Raw genomic sequence first — 17,145 nt, forward strand, 5'->3', positions numbered from 1 at the left:
CCATCCTTTTTGGCCAGCCTTTTGAGTCTCTTCTTCAAATTCCCATGCTGCTCCTGTTGCCAAGAAACTCAGTTCTGCTCGTACTCTGCACGTGCCCCAAGGATACGTGTTTTTTAGTTTTGTTATAATAGCACCGCATTATAAATAGTTCATATTACAGAGTTAGTGCACAGTTTCTTAAGCTCTGGTAAATGCTTGTTTATGCACTTAGGCAGCAGAAGACAATATCCATTTTATACCTAGATGGAGAATACTTTCAGTACAGGGAACTGTCAGCTTAAGTAATTAGTCAAAGGGGGGGAGGAGATATTAAAGGAGGATAAAACAACAACTAAATAAAAATCCAGACAAGGATGTTGTGTGTGTATGTGATAGGTTTTTTATTTTTTTAATGCCTAGCAGCTAGTGTTTCATCTTCAAAGGACAATATGAATATTTTATTCATATTCCTGTGAGGTAGGTAAACAAGCGATCTGTTTGCTTGTTCAAATAAAAAAAGAATCGGAGCAAGTTTTGTTACTTGCTCTAGCATGAGGGGGTCACGTCATAATTACATCTTTCACTGGGACGTTTATCATGTTTTAGTCTGGCACCTAAGCCTGCAAAGATACGATTGCAGCAAAATGTGTGTAGATGTCCACATGCAACGTACAGTTTATATTCATCAGGCAGCTTTGATCTTTGCAGCTTCCTTCTGAGCGGATCGTAAGCCTAAATTTCGCTTAGATGTGTTACCTGTGAAAATGCTGCAGGCACTGACTATATAGCAGGGCTGAGCTGAGAAATGCTGGGGCCCAGGCCCCTTCGTTAGTAGCACGGTTTTGCTCCGATAAAAAATGTGGATTTGAAAGTGGGGTGTTGGGCATCAGAAGTGCAATACACTGCCAATGCTTCTCTTCAAGATGCTGAAGGAGGTGGTGGCGAAAACCCTCAAGGAGCACGGCATTGTTGAAGATCACAAATGCTTTGCGGCGTGCAGCCAGCGTCTGTTTGAGATATCCAAGTATTATCTAAAGGTACTTTTCTCCAGCATGCGCAGAACAGTGCATGATTGTGTTATGGTTTGATATGTTGACAAGGAAGGGTGGCCTGTGTGATATACCGTACTTTTCCATGTATAAGATGCCCCCATTTTGGGGGGGGGGGTTACGGAGGGTTGTTGAGGTTTTTTTAGGGAGGAATGCCAGAAATCGTTCACCCACACGCATCCAAAAATCTGCCTCTCATCATCTGTCCCTCGCCAGCAGAATCTACCAATCGCCCGCCCAATTGCCACAGCGTCAGCCTATCAACACCAGCCATTGATGCAACAACCAGTAACATGCCCAATAGCCGCTGACAGCCACAGCAGCAACCAATCAAGCACCCACCCTCTGGACTATCCATGTATAAGACGACCCCCACTTTTAAGCATTATTTTTAAAGAAAAGAACCAAGTCTTATACACAGAAAAGTACAGTATTCTGCCCTCAAACTGGCTTTTACTGACTTGGAAACATAGAATTGTAGAGTTGGAAGGACCCTGAGATTAAGAGTATTATGCAGTGCCTTCTACGGTGTCCTTTTTCATTCTATTAAAGTGGCCGTTTCTGGGCACTTGCTGCAATCAAATGCACATTGGTTGAATACTATCCTCTGTGCCATTTTCCTCCACCTGTGCTCTAACGGTCCTCAGCCCCGCTCTGCCCCATTAGCCCATGCTACCATTTCATTGCATGGGTGACCCATGTGATTTTAATTAAGCATCGCAACACCTCACCTGGCAGAATGATTTCAGAAATGCTCACACACGAAATCTGGGGGTTGAAATAGCAAATTGGGTTCAGTAGCAATGTGGACAAATGAGAGGAGTGCAAAGACAAGAGTCAAAAATATGCTAAAAGGACTCAGTAGCCAGGGGAGTAAAAATAAATAAAAACACTGAGCATTGGGGGGTTTAATTTTACTAGTTTGTTTGGCTGCGGAATATCAAAATTTGGAGATGTTTAGTACAGCTTTTACTACCATTTGTTGCCATTTCCAGTGGGATAGCTGTGTTAGTCTCTTTGCAGTAAATAATAATAATAATAATAATAATAATAATAATAATAATAATAATAATAATTTATTATTTATACCCTGCCCATCTGGCTGGGCCTCCCCAGCCACTCTGGGTGGCTTCCATAAAAACCAAAAATACAGTAAAATATCACATGTTAAAAACTTCCCTGAACAGGGCTGCCTTAAGATGTCTCCTGAATGTCAGGTAGTTGTTTATCGCTTTGACATCTGCTGGAAGGGCGTTCCACAGGGCGGGCGCCACTACCGAGAAGGCCCTCTGTCTGGTTCCCTGTAGCTTTGCTTCTCGCAATGAGGGAACTGCCAGAAGGCCCTCGGCGCTGGACCTCAGCGTCCGGGCAGAACGATGGGGGGGTGGAGACGCTCCTTCAGAGGCTTGTATCTCCTTAAAAAGTAACTCATTTATTATGGCATAAGCTTTTATGAACTACAGGCCAGCTGCCATCCATTAAAGTTTATGCATTTTGGTGTTACTGTAGTGCTTTGTTTTCCAGAATATTAATACATATGTTCCTTCTTGCTAACCTTAAATCTAACACTGCGATCCATTAAGTTTTCCGCTTGTGATGCAATATGGTTCCTATTTAGGATCTGAAAACATCTAGGGGACTATTTGATGAAATGAAGAAAGCTGCAACCAGCAATGTTAAACAGGTGAGACACTCTTACGTGTCCAGATTATGTTTTCTGTACTGGAGAATATTACAAATCATACTGAGGCTTGGCTTATCAAAGTGGTTCTCAGGATTATCTAGATTGAATTGCCTCAAATAGTGGCTTCATTGGGCTGCTGGCTGAGTCTGTAAGATGACCAAATTGTCCCCTTAGTATTAATTTGTGGAATGTGACCTGTAAAATGGTTTGTTTGCCCAGCAGAATATCTGCCTTTTTTTTTTTTTTTGAGAATTCAGAGTTTGGTAATAGTTGTTGGCTATCGTGTTTTTTTTTTGTGTGTGTGTGTGTTTTTTAAAGATCCTTGAATTATAAAGAACCGCCCCAGTATTAATTAGATTCAACATTTCTGTATTGCATCATTTTACACCTCTTAATTACACCTTTATGTTCACTTTTAATTCTAAGTGCATTTCTTGGGATGTGTTTACAGGTCATTGAATGGGTTTTAGACAAGAGCAAGGAGAAATGACAGGTGCTAAAACCATTGCTATTCCAGGATGGCAATTTTGAGCAAGCACAGCACATTAAGTGGACAGCGTGGGAGTGCCTTGTTACGTTGTGGAAGTCCCTAAACCCAGTGATTCCTGCAGTGTAATACCCTCAAAGATCTCTGACATTTAAAAAATGGCTTTGAATTGAGCCTTATGTGTATATATCTCTCTCTGTGTGTATATACACACACACACATTTATTATTTCAAACTGTATAAATAACACAATCAAATCTTCTATGCTTTTTTTTATATATGTGGCTTGTACAGCTTTTTTATTTAGAAAATAAAAACCAGGTTTCTAAGTGGTTGACAGTGTTATCTTCTTTTCCTGTTTGCCTGATTTACTAGACGCATAACTCTGTCAGTACCTTCCTTGTGGTTAACCAACTAGCCATAAAAGTTTTACAAGATAGACAAAACCCTTTTGCGCTTGATAACAAATTAAGTGTCAAGAACAGTGGTTTTTGTTGAAAAATCCTGAACCAAAAGCCCACCAGGAGGAATATTCTTCCTCTAGACCTGACTGCTGACCCCCATAGATGAACCAAGATGAACCAGAATGCCTCAGTCAAAGCAAAGATGCGCACAATAAGTTTCAACCAGTTTCAGAAGATTCAAGGGAGCTAATTGTAAAAGGAGACTTAGCTAGAATAATTGCTTCTATCAAGCCAAAACTCAGTTGTAGAAATTCCATTGGGGTTAATCAAGCTAGCGTCACTGAATGTGACTATAATGCTTTCTCAAAGCATTCTGTTCTTGCCATATAAATTAAAACCCCACAAAAGCTCCAGTAAATGAATTTTTTATTAAATATAGTATTTTTTCCTCTAAAATATAAATATTTTAAACTAAATTCTTACAAATCTTGAGTAGCGCCGTATAATTCGTTCTATCAACTCCAACCAAATATGAGTCGATCCAAAATCTGTATTTAATTTGTCTATAAATATATAACATTTTTTTCTCTTTGCAAATTATTCGCTTATTCTTTATATTGTAATCTGAGCACCGTAAATTACATGACATACTGTGTTATTTATTAATTGATAACTAATAGATAACTTCTGATTATTTACAATGCAGGTATATCTATAACATTCCAGTGATTTTTAAAAAAAAGTGTTTAGGGACAGTATAATTTACACATGCATTTACTTTCCCTACAATACACAGTAATTCTGGGTTATTTTCTGTCATTCAAATCCACAAACGCTCTCCCTTTGCAATTTCATTTGTATTGAACGAAGAACTTGTATTTTGCATGACGTTGGCAAGTGCATGGATTGATGGCTCTCCATCTGTATATTTGCATGTTCCTTTAGTTTTCACAAAAGGAAAAAAATTCAGCCCAGCCTCACATATCCCTCTATCATCCTTCAACTGACATGGACACCCTTATTCCACTTACAGAGATCTCTTACCTGCAAAGGTGTTCCTATGCTTTAAATGCAGGAACGAGACCTACCCCTGGATGCATTCCACTCCTAAGTCCATTCAAGTGAAACATGGAAGCCCATAGAGTCTTCTGTGCACACTGGAGTGGGACATGGAGCTCTAGATCAGGGAAATACTACATTGACAGAAAGGGGTTGTGTGTTAGATATCTTTTTGGAAGACCACTATTATCATATCCCTCCCATCTCAAGGGCTTCAGTAATTTCCATCCTCTGCCTGCACCATGCCTGCATTTACCTTCATTAAGAATCACACCAGTACCAGGCATAGCTGTTATTAATACCAAGCAAACACTCTATAACCAGGGTTTTATTATTAGCTTCAAACCCTGGTTAGGAAACTCTGGCTTAAGGCTCAGTTCTGGATGAAGTTAAGTGCATGATGTGCTTAGTAACATTTGCTCCGTTAGCCATGGTTAAGATCTGCACCGTAATACGGATCCCGTTCGGTATCTTCTGTATATAAAACAATGTATTTCTCCCCCATGTACAAAAATAACTCTAAAAAGAGATTTAGTTGTTGTGCCCCACTTCCAGGGAACACAATTAAAATGAAACACAACTGAGCTCCCTTTTGTCTGTCAGAGGGAATCAACATCGAAAAAATGAGCAGTGTTCCAGGAAGCATGAATAATAAGGATAATTGTTATACTGAAAGCCACCAGCTCAGGGTCTCCCGATCACATTTTCTGCCTCTTTGTGTGTGTGTGTACAAGATAGGGTTTTAGTGTTGATGCTTTTGGAGGACTGCATTCAAGCAGGATTCTTTGTGGGTCATATCCAACCAAGTCATACTCAGAGGAGACCCATTGACATTGATGGACAAGTTAGTCATTACTGAATTAAGTCCACCCGCTTCCCTGGGTCTGCTCCAGCCCAATAAAACAGTACTTTGCCATGGCGATTGGTTGCTCCCGAGTGCTGCTGGTGTTCTTACACCACAACTGTTCGGATCTATACTTGGGTCAAGAAGCCAGCAAATGGGAGTGAAATGGCAATAATATAGGGTTGCCAAAGTTTCTTCTTGGGAAGGAAGGAATTAAAGAACCTTTCCCTTGTTCCTTGGCTCATGGGAAGCCTGTCAGCAAAAGCATCACCACTTGAAGGACCTTTAGCCGAAGCTCAATTCAAAATGAGCCTCCCCATCTTAGAATTCTTCCAGAAGGATCTTCGCTGCCTTCAATGTCTTTAGAGTAAAATGATTTGAAATGCATCACATAATTTCATATAGACTGTTTCTCTTACCACAAGTTACTACTGTTAACTGAGCAACTCCATTTTACTATAGTTATCTTGGATTTATTAACTAAACGGGCACAGCGGCTTCTACAGCCGAATGTTACATGTGGCCATTGTAACCCTTAAGCTACAGTACCTAAGGACAATTCTGAGGTTTCCTCCTGCTCTGGTCTGGCTTGGCAACGCTGCCGCAGTCTGACCGCTCCACCTGGGAATAGTGCCCTTTCATGCAATGTTCACAGAGAACTATATTTCCAAACCATTTCCACCTTTGTCTGGATAAGCAAACTACTCTGGCTGGTGCATTCATGGCAGGAAAGTGGAGTTTTCTGAAAACGGAAAGATGGCTCAGCAGATACAAAGTCCACGGATGCACAAGAGCTTGACAACTTTTCGCCAGATCTTCTGTCTATCTGCCTAGCCCTTAGTTTCACTCAGCAGCGGTTTCCAAACTGCATACTCTCAGAATCCCTGCCCACATCTGTGTTCAACCGATTCTCCTTACCCACAATGGACTGCAGATTTCTGGGATGTTTTGGGACACACTTTTATCAGTCCACAAATACTGCCAGCCCCATCTGTGGGGAGCAGTTGTCATGCTACATAATCAGAGAGGGGCACCCCAAAGTTGACCGTTGCTCCACTGCGGCTGGGCGATGCCAGGGAAAATGGTAGACTTCAGGGGAGCTGTTCTCGCATTGCTGATTTTCTAACTGAGGCATCCCACAGTTTCTCAGAGCCCAGTTTGAAAACCACTGCTATCTTAGCACTGCTACGGGCACAGTTATGTATACTGGAAATGCCACGCTGTAGTATTAAGCTATTTACTCCTTCAATTATTTATTTATTTATTTCCTTTATTTACAAGCAATCAGGTTTGTTTCCCCTGCAGTGTGTTAGTCGAAGCAAATGTCCTGCTCTTGAACGTCTCGGCAACTCTTCCTCCTTTCTGTGCTCTGTTTTTGTAGCTGGTCCAAACGTGGGCATTGCTCCTGTGCAGAATATTTATATATATATATATATCCCTAGCAGCTTCTGCTGTTGCCGAGATGTCTCTTGCCATTTAGATTGTGCAGGCAGCTTCTCCGTTCTTCCTTCAGACTGTGCTTATGCTACCAACCCAAGTCTTGTAATCTTGGCCGAAAGGAATGAATGAATGATGAACACAATTGGCTTTGGACAAGAGTGAAGGTCCAGTTGCTGAAATCAGAAGAGAGAAGAAGTATGACTCAATAAAGGATGTACACAGAAGGAAATCTGGGTTGCATCCGAAGGTGCCTTGCTAACAAAACGAATGGTTCCGTAAGCAGAAATGGGATCTTTCGATGTAACCCACAATTTTATTTTTGATCGTATGGGGGAGGGAAGTTATCAGTATCCTTACAGTAAGCTCAAAACTAGAATGAAAGCATCACTTTGAAGGTGACTTATGCAGCAGGCTAAATCAGACAGGTGGTCCATAGGGCTGCAAAAAAGCAATTCTGCAAAGCAACGGCTGGAGATGTCAAATGTAGCTCTTCTCTCTCCCAACTATGCAGCTGATCCTTGTTTTTGCTGATCTTTCGGTAGTTGGAGCAAGGTGGTGGGGGAGAAGCTAACCTTAGGTGCACCTCCAGTAGCCGGTTTCAAAGTAAAGGAATAGGACATTGACTCCTACCCTTTGTGGGAGCATTTGCCCATCTGACTATGGATAAAGAGGAGATGAATTGTCCTAAGCTGAAAATGAGTGTGTGCTTAGAAATGGGATTCCCCTAGCTGAGCTATCCCCGTTCATTTACCAGGAAAAGATAATGGGAACTTTGCAGTCAAGCTCCATCGTTTCTCCCTCTAGGTTGTTCACTGGCCCTGTGCAATGGTAATGCACATTAAACCTGTGACTTAAATTACTTTGCTATATGGTAGGCCTATAAATACTTCAATCAAGCGAAAGCTGTGCGTATTTGGTTTTGTATATTTTATACAAGCGGCAGATATTCTTGCTGCAAAATTTGTGTTGCCCAGGATCAGAAACTTCATCTTTAAAAAAACCTGTAGCGTACACATAGCCTTGCCTATCTACCTTCAGGCCTGCAAGGAGCTGTCTCCTGATTTCTAGGAATTGTGACATGACACCTGCTTTTTCAAAGACTTTCCAAATTCTTAAGCACCTAATTCGTAGCACAGTGCTGCACAATCACTGTCACCCAGTAACAAAACGTTTATCGAAGGATCAGATGCTACAAATGACAACAACCTATATTCATAGCAACGCGGGGGAAATACAAAAATAAAAATCTTACAATTTCTCCTTCCTTTCCTCCAAAGTCTAAGTAAAGCATCCGAATCCCATCGTCTGAGGACATTTTTAGCTTCTCGTAGGGAAACTGTAGAATGGTTTTGGGGAAGGCACCATCTTGGGGTTCAGCTGCGAGGGAGAATCCATGTTCGTAATGAATGGTCAGACGGCATTCCTGGCTTTTGTAGGTGCAAGCTGAAGGGAAAAACACAAATGAGTTGGTAATAGTTAATGGGTGGGTAGTCAGGAGCCTATTTGAAGGCTTTTGAATATTTTGGTTCTAGCTTGCAGAGAAGCTTGGGGATAGGGAACTAATTGGCTCCATGACAACTGAAAACAGGCTCCGATGACTGCAAGCAGGAAAACAGCGTAGCACTAATATTTCAGCATACGTGGCTGAGCATCAGCAGGAGCCGAGAATATACCTGGAAGGCAGGAGGTAATACCAACTGCAGCTGTATATAATAGTAATAATTAAAAGCATGGGGGGTTAATAGGCTCTCTGAACCTGCAAATTGGTCCTAGCCAGGCACGATTTCTGTGACAGGCGCCTTGGCTCACAATAGCTGGGACACAAACCAGGAACCACCTGGTCAGTGAACTACACAGTCAGGGGAAAAACAACGCTGTCCAAGGTTGTAAAGACTGCAGAGAGAATAACTGGGTGCACTCTTCCCACCTTGGATCAAATCTATGCTTCCAGGTGTCATAAGAAAGCTGCAGAGATAGCGCAGGATAGTGCACACCCCGGAAATGCTCTCTTTCAGCTTCTGCCTTCTGGAAGAAGGTACAGGGTTATAAAGACTAGGACTAGCCGCCTGAGAAACAGTTTCTATCCAAATGCGATTTTGGTTTTAAACACAGTGTAAGGTAGTCTCTTAGGGGACACGAGCGGCACTGTGGGTTAAACCACTGAGCCTAGGGCTTGCCAATCAGAAGGTTGGTTTGAATCCCCGTGACGGGGTGAGCTCCCGTTGCTTGGTCCCTGCTCCTGCCAACCTAGCAGTTCAAAAGCACCTCAAAGTGCAAGTAGATAAATAGGTACCGCTCCGGCGGGAAGGTAAACGGTGTTTCCGTGTGCTGCTCTGGTTCTCCAGAAGCGGCTTAGTCATGCTGGCCACATGACCCAGAAGCTGTATCCCGGCTCCCTTGGCCAATAAAGCGAGATGAGTGGCGCAACCCCAGAGTCGGCCATGACTGGACCTAACGGTCAGGGCTCCCTTTACCTTTAAGGTAGTCTCTATGTGAGTATATTGTATTCAATTATGGGGTATCAGAGTTTTTAGGGGGCTAACCAGGCTGGGATAGTTGGGATAGCAGGCTTGTTGGTTTTTGAATGTCTGATGTAGATTTTTTTCAATTTCGTTCTGTATGGGACAATGACAATAAAGATTATCGTATCGTATTGTAGTCTTCCTTATGGCAATTGCGGGTCTGGGAGCCCACCCCATAAGCCCAGCCTCTGTGGCTTGAACTCCTGAACTCGAGGGTTCTCCTAGATTATATAAAAAAATTCCTTCCAGTAGCACCTTAAAGACCAACTAAGTTAGTTCTTGGTATGAGCTTCCGTGTGCATGCACACTTCTTCAGATTCTTCAGGTATCTGAAGAAGTGTGCATGCACACGGAAGCTCATACCAAGAACTAACTTAGTTGGTCTTTAAGGTGCTACTGGAAGGAATTTTTTTATTTTGACTATGGCAGACCAACACGGCTACCTATCCACTACTGGAACCTAGATTATATAATTCAGCTCTGCGTGAACAGAGCAAAAGGCTCTCAAAACACACTTCTCCCTAGTGCAAATAGCAGCATACAGTGGTACCTCGGGTTAAGAACTTAATTCGTTCTGGAGGTCCGTTCTTAACCTGAAACTGTTATTAACCTGAAGCACCACTTTAGCTAATGGGGCCTCCTGCTGCTGCCGTGCCGCTGGAGCACAATTTCTGTTCTCATCCTGAAGCAAAGTTCTTAAACCAAGGTACTATTTCTGGGTTAGCAGAGTCTGTAACCTGAAACGTATGTAACCTGAAGCGTATGTAACCCGAGGTACCACTATATACACTTCCAGAGTTAATGCTAAATACATTATTTCTGGTAAATGAGCCACCATAGCTCATTCTCATCCTGAAGCAAAGTTCTTAACCCGAGGTACTATTTCTGGGTTAGCGGAGTCTGTAACCTGAAGCGTCCGTAACCCGAGGCACTGTACATTGTGAGAGAACCCTTCGTTTTGCTCACTCCTGGATATAGCAGACAAAGGGACCTTCAGCACCCCTTGGCCATTTTGGACAGCAAACAGACCAGAGGTAAGCAATATTGTGCCCTCTTCTCCCACCTAGGGGTCAGGGCTGCTGGGGAGCCGTAGATTCCCTACCCCTATTTCAAAGTATAGTTGCCGACTGTGGCCCTATGGCTTTGGCTCACCGGTAGTGATTTCCATTGAGAGTTCCGCAGCGTTGTGGCAACCCTGAACTATGCTCCGCGTCCACAGTGAAAGGTCCCTGCTGGTCTCTGTCCTGAAGAGATGGCTTTCGATTCCTTGCCGCGTACCCGTACGGGTAGCAAAGGACAAATCCATCCCAGCCTGGGGGGAGCCTTTCCCAGGTCCTGAATGTACCAACCTAAAGGGGAATGAACAAAACAAGAAGTTGGCATTAGAGGGAGGGTTTCACAATAGTAGATTCCCTGCTTGGTTTGCAGAAGGTCCCAGTTGCAGTATCTGCTATATAATTCAATTTCACTTAAACTGGAGGTTGCATCAAGCAGACGAGATCGGATCAAAGTATATTCAAGGTTTCCTTGCAAAAGCCATGACACTTATCTAAAGGTGGCGAAACGATTAGATGAGAAGCAAGCATTTCCTGGAGCGCCATTGAACTTGGAAGTTGATAGTGACATCACCTTGCCCACAAAGGTCCATATAGTTAAAGCCATGGTTTTTCCGGTAGTGATGTATGGAAGTGAGAGCTGGACCAAAAAGAAGGCTGATCGCCGAAGAATTGATACTCTTGAATTATGGTGCTGGAGGAGACTCTTGAGAGTCCCATGGACTGCAAGAAGATCAAACGTATCCATTCTGAAGGAAATCAGCCCTGAGTGCTCACTGGAAGGGCAGATCCCGAAGCTGAGGCTCCAATACTTTGGCCACCTCATGAGAAGAGAAGACTCCCTGGACAAGACCCTGATGTTGGGAAAGATGGAGGGCACAAGGAGAAGGGGATGACAGAGGACGAGATGGTTGGACAGTGTTCTCGAAGCTACCAGCATGAGTTTGACCAAACTGCGGGAGGCAGTGGAAGACAGGAGTGCCTGGTGTGCTCTGGTCCATGGGGTCACGAAGAGTCGGACACGACTAAACAACAACAACAAGTGACAGGACTGTTAGGAAAGGTGCTGGTCTGAACTTCTGAGGCGTGATTTAATCTTGTTTAACTTTGTCAACATGGAATGGGTACATCGACTTTCTTCCTGAATAATATGCTAACTAATCCAAAGAGTTTGCTAACTGTTCTGCAATCTGACTGACTGCGTCATCACAAACTCACGTAGGTAATTTTAATAAGTAAACTTAAAAGCGTGACTCCAGACCACAGGGCTCTCAGGTACTGTTTCCACCATAGCACCCTTTGAACAGACAGTTTTCATCTCTACCAACTGAGGTCTCTAACTAATTGCCTCCATTTAGTAAGGAAGCCTCCCACCCGGGGCTGCAAGTCACAAAGTCTGAGGGTTTCTACAGGGTAAGAGACACAGCCATACACACCTTTGAGGACAGAAGATGGCCCAGAATGTTCTGTTGCTCAACTGCGGTTCTGTGGTAGGCAAGTCAGTACGGGAAGGGTTCCCTCAAATGCCATAGCCCTTCTGTTACAGTGGATATGTGTGGGCCTAGCCAGGTCACAACAAAAATCCAAAGGGAGGTCTACCATGAAAGTGTGATTTCTTTCCTTTTCTTACACCTCTTAACAGCATTTGCAGCTGTCTATACTCAAAGGGAAACTGGGAGAAGCAAACCTTTGCCACATATTGGTTCAAATTTGATAGGCTCACGGCGGAAACTGCTCTGAGGAACCAGCTCGGCCTCTCAGCAGCTGGCTGACCATCCTCAATGCATGCCTCATACCTCCTGTTCCTTTTCTTGAAACCTTCCAAGGAAAGGGAGCCCGCAACCTCTCCCTGGGTCAGAATTCATTTGCAAATCTGACACTATTGGGCTTCAGCTCTGCAGAAACAGAGAGAGGCCAGCTCATTGCAGCAAGTAATTGCAATAATTGTCCCTTGAGCTCTTTGAGCAGAAGTATGTAAGACGAGTCTGACCAAAGGCTTTTCTAAGTCTGGCATCATCCTGTTCTCCACAGATACTCTTGCTTCATCAACACTGCAGCAGAAGCAGGGCAGCAGGTACCAGCCTGATGTGTGTTCACATAAAACACTAGTTTAATACAGTGGTTCTCAAACTTATTTCTCTGAGCCACACTTTCAGAATAAAAATGTTCTCGTGGCACACCAAATTGTTTCTTGATAAGAAATACACTGGAAAACAAAAAGAAACAACTCCTGGCAGTGCTTGATTTATCCCAGAATCCTAGAATCCAGCTCATTTTCAACATACTTTATCACGTGCTGATGTTAGAAGAAGAAGATAAAAGGAAGGAAAGGATCAGCAGGAGAAAAGACAGCCAAAGAATCATTTGGACTCATGTTTCTTTAGTGGTCCAAGTGAGCCAATTCAATTAAAAGCAGTTGATGTTGCATTCAGAAGATAAGGGGGGAAAGCCACAAGGCATTTTTGCACATGGGTTTAGTAGCATGAGAGAAACCCAAAACACTTGTTACTCATGTAGCAGTGCTTTTTTGGGGGTTTTTTTAACCCTTCAATAAGCAGGGCCATTCAGAAGTTGATGAACAATTGATATACTGCAGGGAACTGTATGAGCTCAGAGCTTTCAGCTCTTGGTGAGAGAGCTCACCTGAAGATTAGCCAGATGGAGAGGCTTTGCCAGGTAAAAGGTCCATCTCAACAGTGCCCTGGGTGTGTGCATTCAAGGACCGGCACTTCCCAGCAGAGGGCACAGGAGAGCTAAAAATCCAAAACAAACGCAGCTTTTTCCAGCATGTTGAGTATCATAGACTTGTAGAGTTGCAGGAATATGGGGATCAAGAAGAAACATCATCATCATCATTATTATTATTATTATTATTATTATTATTATTATTATTATTATATATTTACTTATACAGTGGTACCTCGGGTTAAGTACTTAATTCGTTCCGGAGGTCCGTTCTTAATCTCAAACTGTTCTTAACCTGAGGTACCACTTTAGCTAATGGGGCCTCCTGCTCCTGTCGTGCTACCGGAGCACGATTTCTGTTCTCATCCTGAAGCAAATAGTAACCCGAGGTACTATTTCTGGGTTAGCGGAGTCTGTAACCTGAAGCGTCTGTAACCTGAAGCGTCTGTAACCCGAGGTACCACTGTACCCCCCCCCTTTCCCCCCTGATGGGACTCAAGGAGATGTAGACCCATGGCTCATGCTTAAAGCTTGATAAGGATGGAATAAGTCCATTTCCTGCCCATGTCCTCTCTGCATGTGTCTCTCACCCCACCCCCACCCCCCACATTTCTGCATTAACCTGAGCACATTTTAAACCCACAACTAAATCTGCATCGGAATATTGTCACTCAAGACACTGCATTCCTGAAAGTATTCTCTCTTGCAACACACATTTGAAATGCCTTTTGGTTCCCTTTAAAAAAAAAAAAAAAAAAGGTGAGAATGCTGTCAAAACAACCAGAGTGTTAGGAATCACTAATCTGCTTGTTTATATAGCAGCCAGTCCACGGACCACCAATTGGGAACCGCTAATGGATCTAAGGGATAACCGAGTTTCAATTCATACACTAGTCTGGGATCAGATCAGCCCATGCTGGAATAGGCAAGGAGTCTTCAGTTCCTCAAGTACTGCAACTTGCAGAGGATTCACATCGTGATGGTGAAACTCGCTTGCTATTCTTTTTCAAGCTTACCTGCAGCCTGGATCGTCCAGCTAGATTTGAGGTACAGACTGGTGTTTAGAAATGCAAATAGCTTCAGGGTAGGGGAAAGGCAAGGGATGCAGGTGGCGCTGTGGGTTAAACCACAGAGCCTAGGACTTGCCGATCAGAAGGTCGGTGGTTCGAATCCCCGCAAAGGGGTGAGCTTCCTTTGCTCGGTCCCTGCTTGTGCCAATCTAGCAGTTTGAAAGCACATCAAAGTGCAAGTACATAAATAGGTACCGCTCCAGGGGGAAGGTAAATGGCGTTTCCGTGCGCTGCTCTATGTGACTCATAGAATCACAGAACTGTAGAAATGGAAGGGGTGCCAAGGGTCATCTAGTCCAACCCCCGCAAGGCAGGAATCGCAATGAAAGCTTCCATGGCGGATGGCCACCCAACCTCTGCTAAAATACCTCCAGCAAGGCAGCTTGCTGTGCTCCTAAGCACTTCCATTTTTGTGTGTTGGTGCACCGTCGCTCTGACACAAACAGCTGCACGCTTGTGGCAATTTAGTTGTCATTCCCTGAGTGGCTGTCCTAAGATAACCCTCCTGCCAGTACAAAGAAGGGATTGGGTGTTCTAGACGCCTTTACTAACTCGCTCGGGGTCACTGAGAGGCTACAGAGTCCCTCACGCCACTGCTAGCAGGAACATGCCGACTCGCCAGCCTTGTAACATGAGAACCTTCGTGTCTTGTGCTGCTTCCTCGTAGTGCAGGAATCCTGCACTATTTGGGTGGGTTAAGTCTTCTGCAAGCCGGGGCCAACACTTGCCTCCACATTTGTCTCCATTTGCTGTCCTCCGATACGTGAGAGATGTTTCGCCTAGCGACAGCTTGGCAGTTGTCACTACATGTGGCCGGCTCGAAGCTAGACGCATGAGAGCATACCCTAAGCCACCAAGTGCTCAAAGAGTACCTTTGGTAGTACACAGTGTTTTAACTGGATTGTGTTCAGAGCCTCATGGCTTCAGCCAGGAAATGGTCCATGCATTTGGTGAACTGGGCAGTGTTAGAAACTGAGATATCAAAGCTAGGCGCTAAATGGCACTTTAAACCTAAGTTATGGGTGCCGCAACGGAATGTCTAGGCACGCTTTTTATGATAAGAATACAAAGCTGAAAATGAATGAACTGCAGATTGGCAGACAAAATTAATGAACTACGCAGAATTGGATAAAATGACAGGAGGGACTTGAAACCTGCGGGACCAGAGATTTGCAGAAGATTATAAGAAATATAAAAACTATTTGAAGAGCAACTGTAATAAATAAGTTATGCTAGTAGGACTACAAGAAATTTTGTAAGGAGAAATATATGAAATATTGCAAAGAAGAGAAAGAAGAGAGACATTAGTTATGATATTTAAATGTAATAGTGAAAGTAAGAAATGTAAATTAAGTGAAAAGATTGGAAAATTTTCAGGTGTGATTGATGGAAGTCAAAAAAACTGTGTAAGATATAAAAGTATGTTTAATAATTGTTGTAAATGATATGTTAAAACACACACACACACATATGAAAATGAATGAACTGCAGCTAAAATCTTCATTTTTCACATGGTCTAGTCCTCATCTGAAGACTGCAAAAAAACAAAGCCACGCTTCCCCTGCCCACCCCCTAATATTCTTATGAGGGTCTCTTCTCCAGCCTTAAGAGAGTGGCTGGAAGTGGATAGGCAGAAAAAGGTCCTCCTTTTCTTCCAGCAGTGGCAGTTTTAATCTGAAATCTTAGGTGCAGGACCGCGCCCAGAGCTCAGAAACTGCTCACATGAGTGAAGTTCCCTGTTGCAAAACATGCCTAGAACAATGGGAGTTTCGAATGCTGAAACAGGATGGTGTTCAACTAACATGTTCCACTAGTGCAAGGATTGCTACTTGTGCAATGCAATTCTACACACAACATGCATGCCCCAAATCTGCTCTGGAGGGTTGGGAAAATCCCCAGAACAGATTTAGAGTGCATACAGTGCGGGGGGGAGAGAGAGAGTTTGATTGCGCAAGTAGAAATCCTCACACTGGCCGAACGCATTGCTCTGCACCAGTTTGGATATAATGGAAAAGATCTGCGATGATCTTTATCAGTAAACCGGTATCAAGCTAGGAAAGAGCTTCTTCATGCTTTATGCCAGATGTGGTTTGGGCTCCGGCTTCCAGAAACATTTGGGGTGCAACGTGGACTGAGAAGTGGGCCAAGAACCAAGAAGCCTTATGAGGAACAGTTGAAGGAGCTGAGTATGTTTAGCCTGGAAAAGAGGAGAGTAAGAGGAGATGGGATTTTGTTGTTGTTGTTTAGTCGTTTAGTCATGTCTGACTCTTCGTGATCCCATGGACCAGAGCGCGCCAGGCACTCCTGTCTTCCACTGCCTCCCGCAGTTTGGTCAAACTCATGCTGCTAGCTTCGAGAACACTGTCCAACCATCTCGTCCTCTGTCTTCCCCTTCTCCTTGTGCCCTCCATCTTTCCCAACATCTTTTCCAGGGAGTCTTCTCTTCTCATGAGGTGGCCAAAGTATTGGAGCCTCAGCTTCACGATCTGTCCTTCCAGTGAGCACTCAGGACTGATTTCTTTAAGAATGGATAGGTTTGATCTTCTTGCAGTCCATGGGACTCTCAAGATGGGATAGCCACCTTCAAATATCTTAAGGGCTGTTACATGGAAGAGGGAACAAGCTTGTTTTCTCCTTCTCTGGAGCGTAGTACCCAAACCAATGGCTTCAATTTATAGGAAAGCAGATTCTGACTAAACATCAGGAAAAAATTTCTGATAGTAAGAGCGCATTTGACAGTGGAATGGTCTCCCTCAGGAGGTTGTGATCTCTCCTTCCTTGGAGGTTTTTAAGCAGAGGTTGGATGGTCATCTGTCTGGGATGCTTTAGCTGAGATCCCTGCATTGCAGGGGGTTGAACTAGATGTC

At 43.6% G+C, this 17,145-nt stretch overlaps 2 protein-coding genes across 3 annotated transcripts in view; one reads left to right on the plus strand and one right to left on the minus strand.

Moving 5' to 3' along the window:
• Window positions 1-3,531, plus strand: part of MTBP (MDM2 binding protein) — a 30,682-nt gene extending 27,151 nt beyond the window's left edge. For both annotated transcript variants that reach the window (XM_081204489.1, XM_081204490.1), the window contains exons 20-22: window positions 903-1,016; window positions 2,647-2,712; window positions 3,164-3,531. In XM_081204489.1, the coding sequence (XP_081060615.1) occupies window positions 903-1,016; window positions 2,647-2,712; window positions 3,164-3,202 (219 nt within the window). In that variant the 3' untranslated portion in view covers window positions 3,203-3,531. The remainder of the gene's footprint in view (window positions 1-902; window positions 1,017-2,646; window positions 2,713-3,163) is intronic.
• Window positions 3,532-4,012: 481 nt separating this feature from the next.
• SNTB1 (syntrophin beta 1) overlaps window positions 4,013-17,145 on the minus strand; it is a 109,970-nt gene continuing 96,837 nt past the window's right edge. The window contains exons 5-7 of the mRNA XM_081204720.1: window positions 10,621-10,817; window positions 8,199-8,389; window positions 4,013-7,119 (exon numbers count right to left, since the gene is read on the minus strand). Coding sequence (XP_081060846.1) covers window positions 7,027-7,119; window positions 8,199-8,389; window positions 10,621-10,817 — 481 coding nt within the window. The 3' untranslated portion in view covers window positions 4,013-7,026. The remainder of the gene's footprint in view (window positions 7,120-8,198; window positions 8,390-10,620; window positions 10,818-17,145) is intronic.

Source organism: Podarcis bocagei, assembly GCF_964188305.1.
Source record: "Podarcis bocagei genome assembly, chromosome: 8".
Lineage (NCBI taxonomy): Eukaryota > Metazoa > Chordata > Lepidosauria > Squamata > Lacertidae > Podarcis > Podarcis bocagei.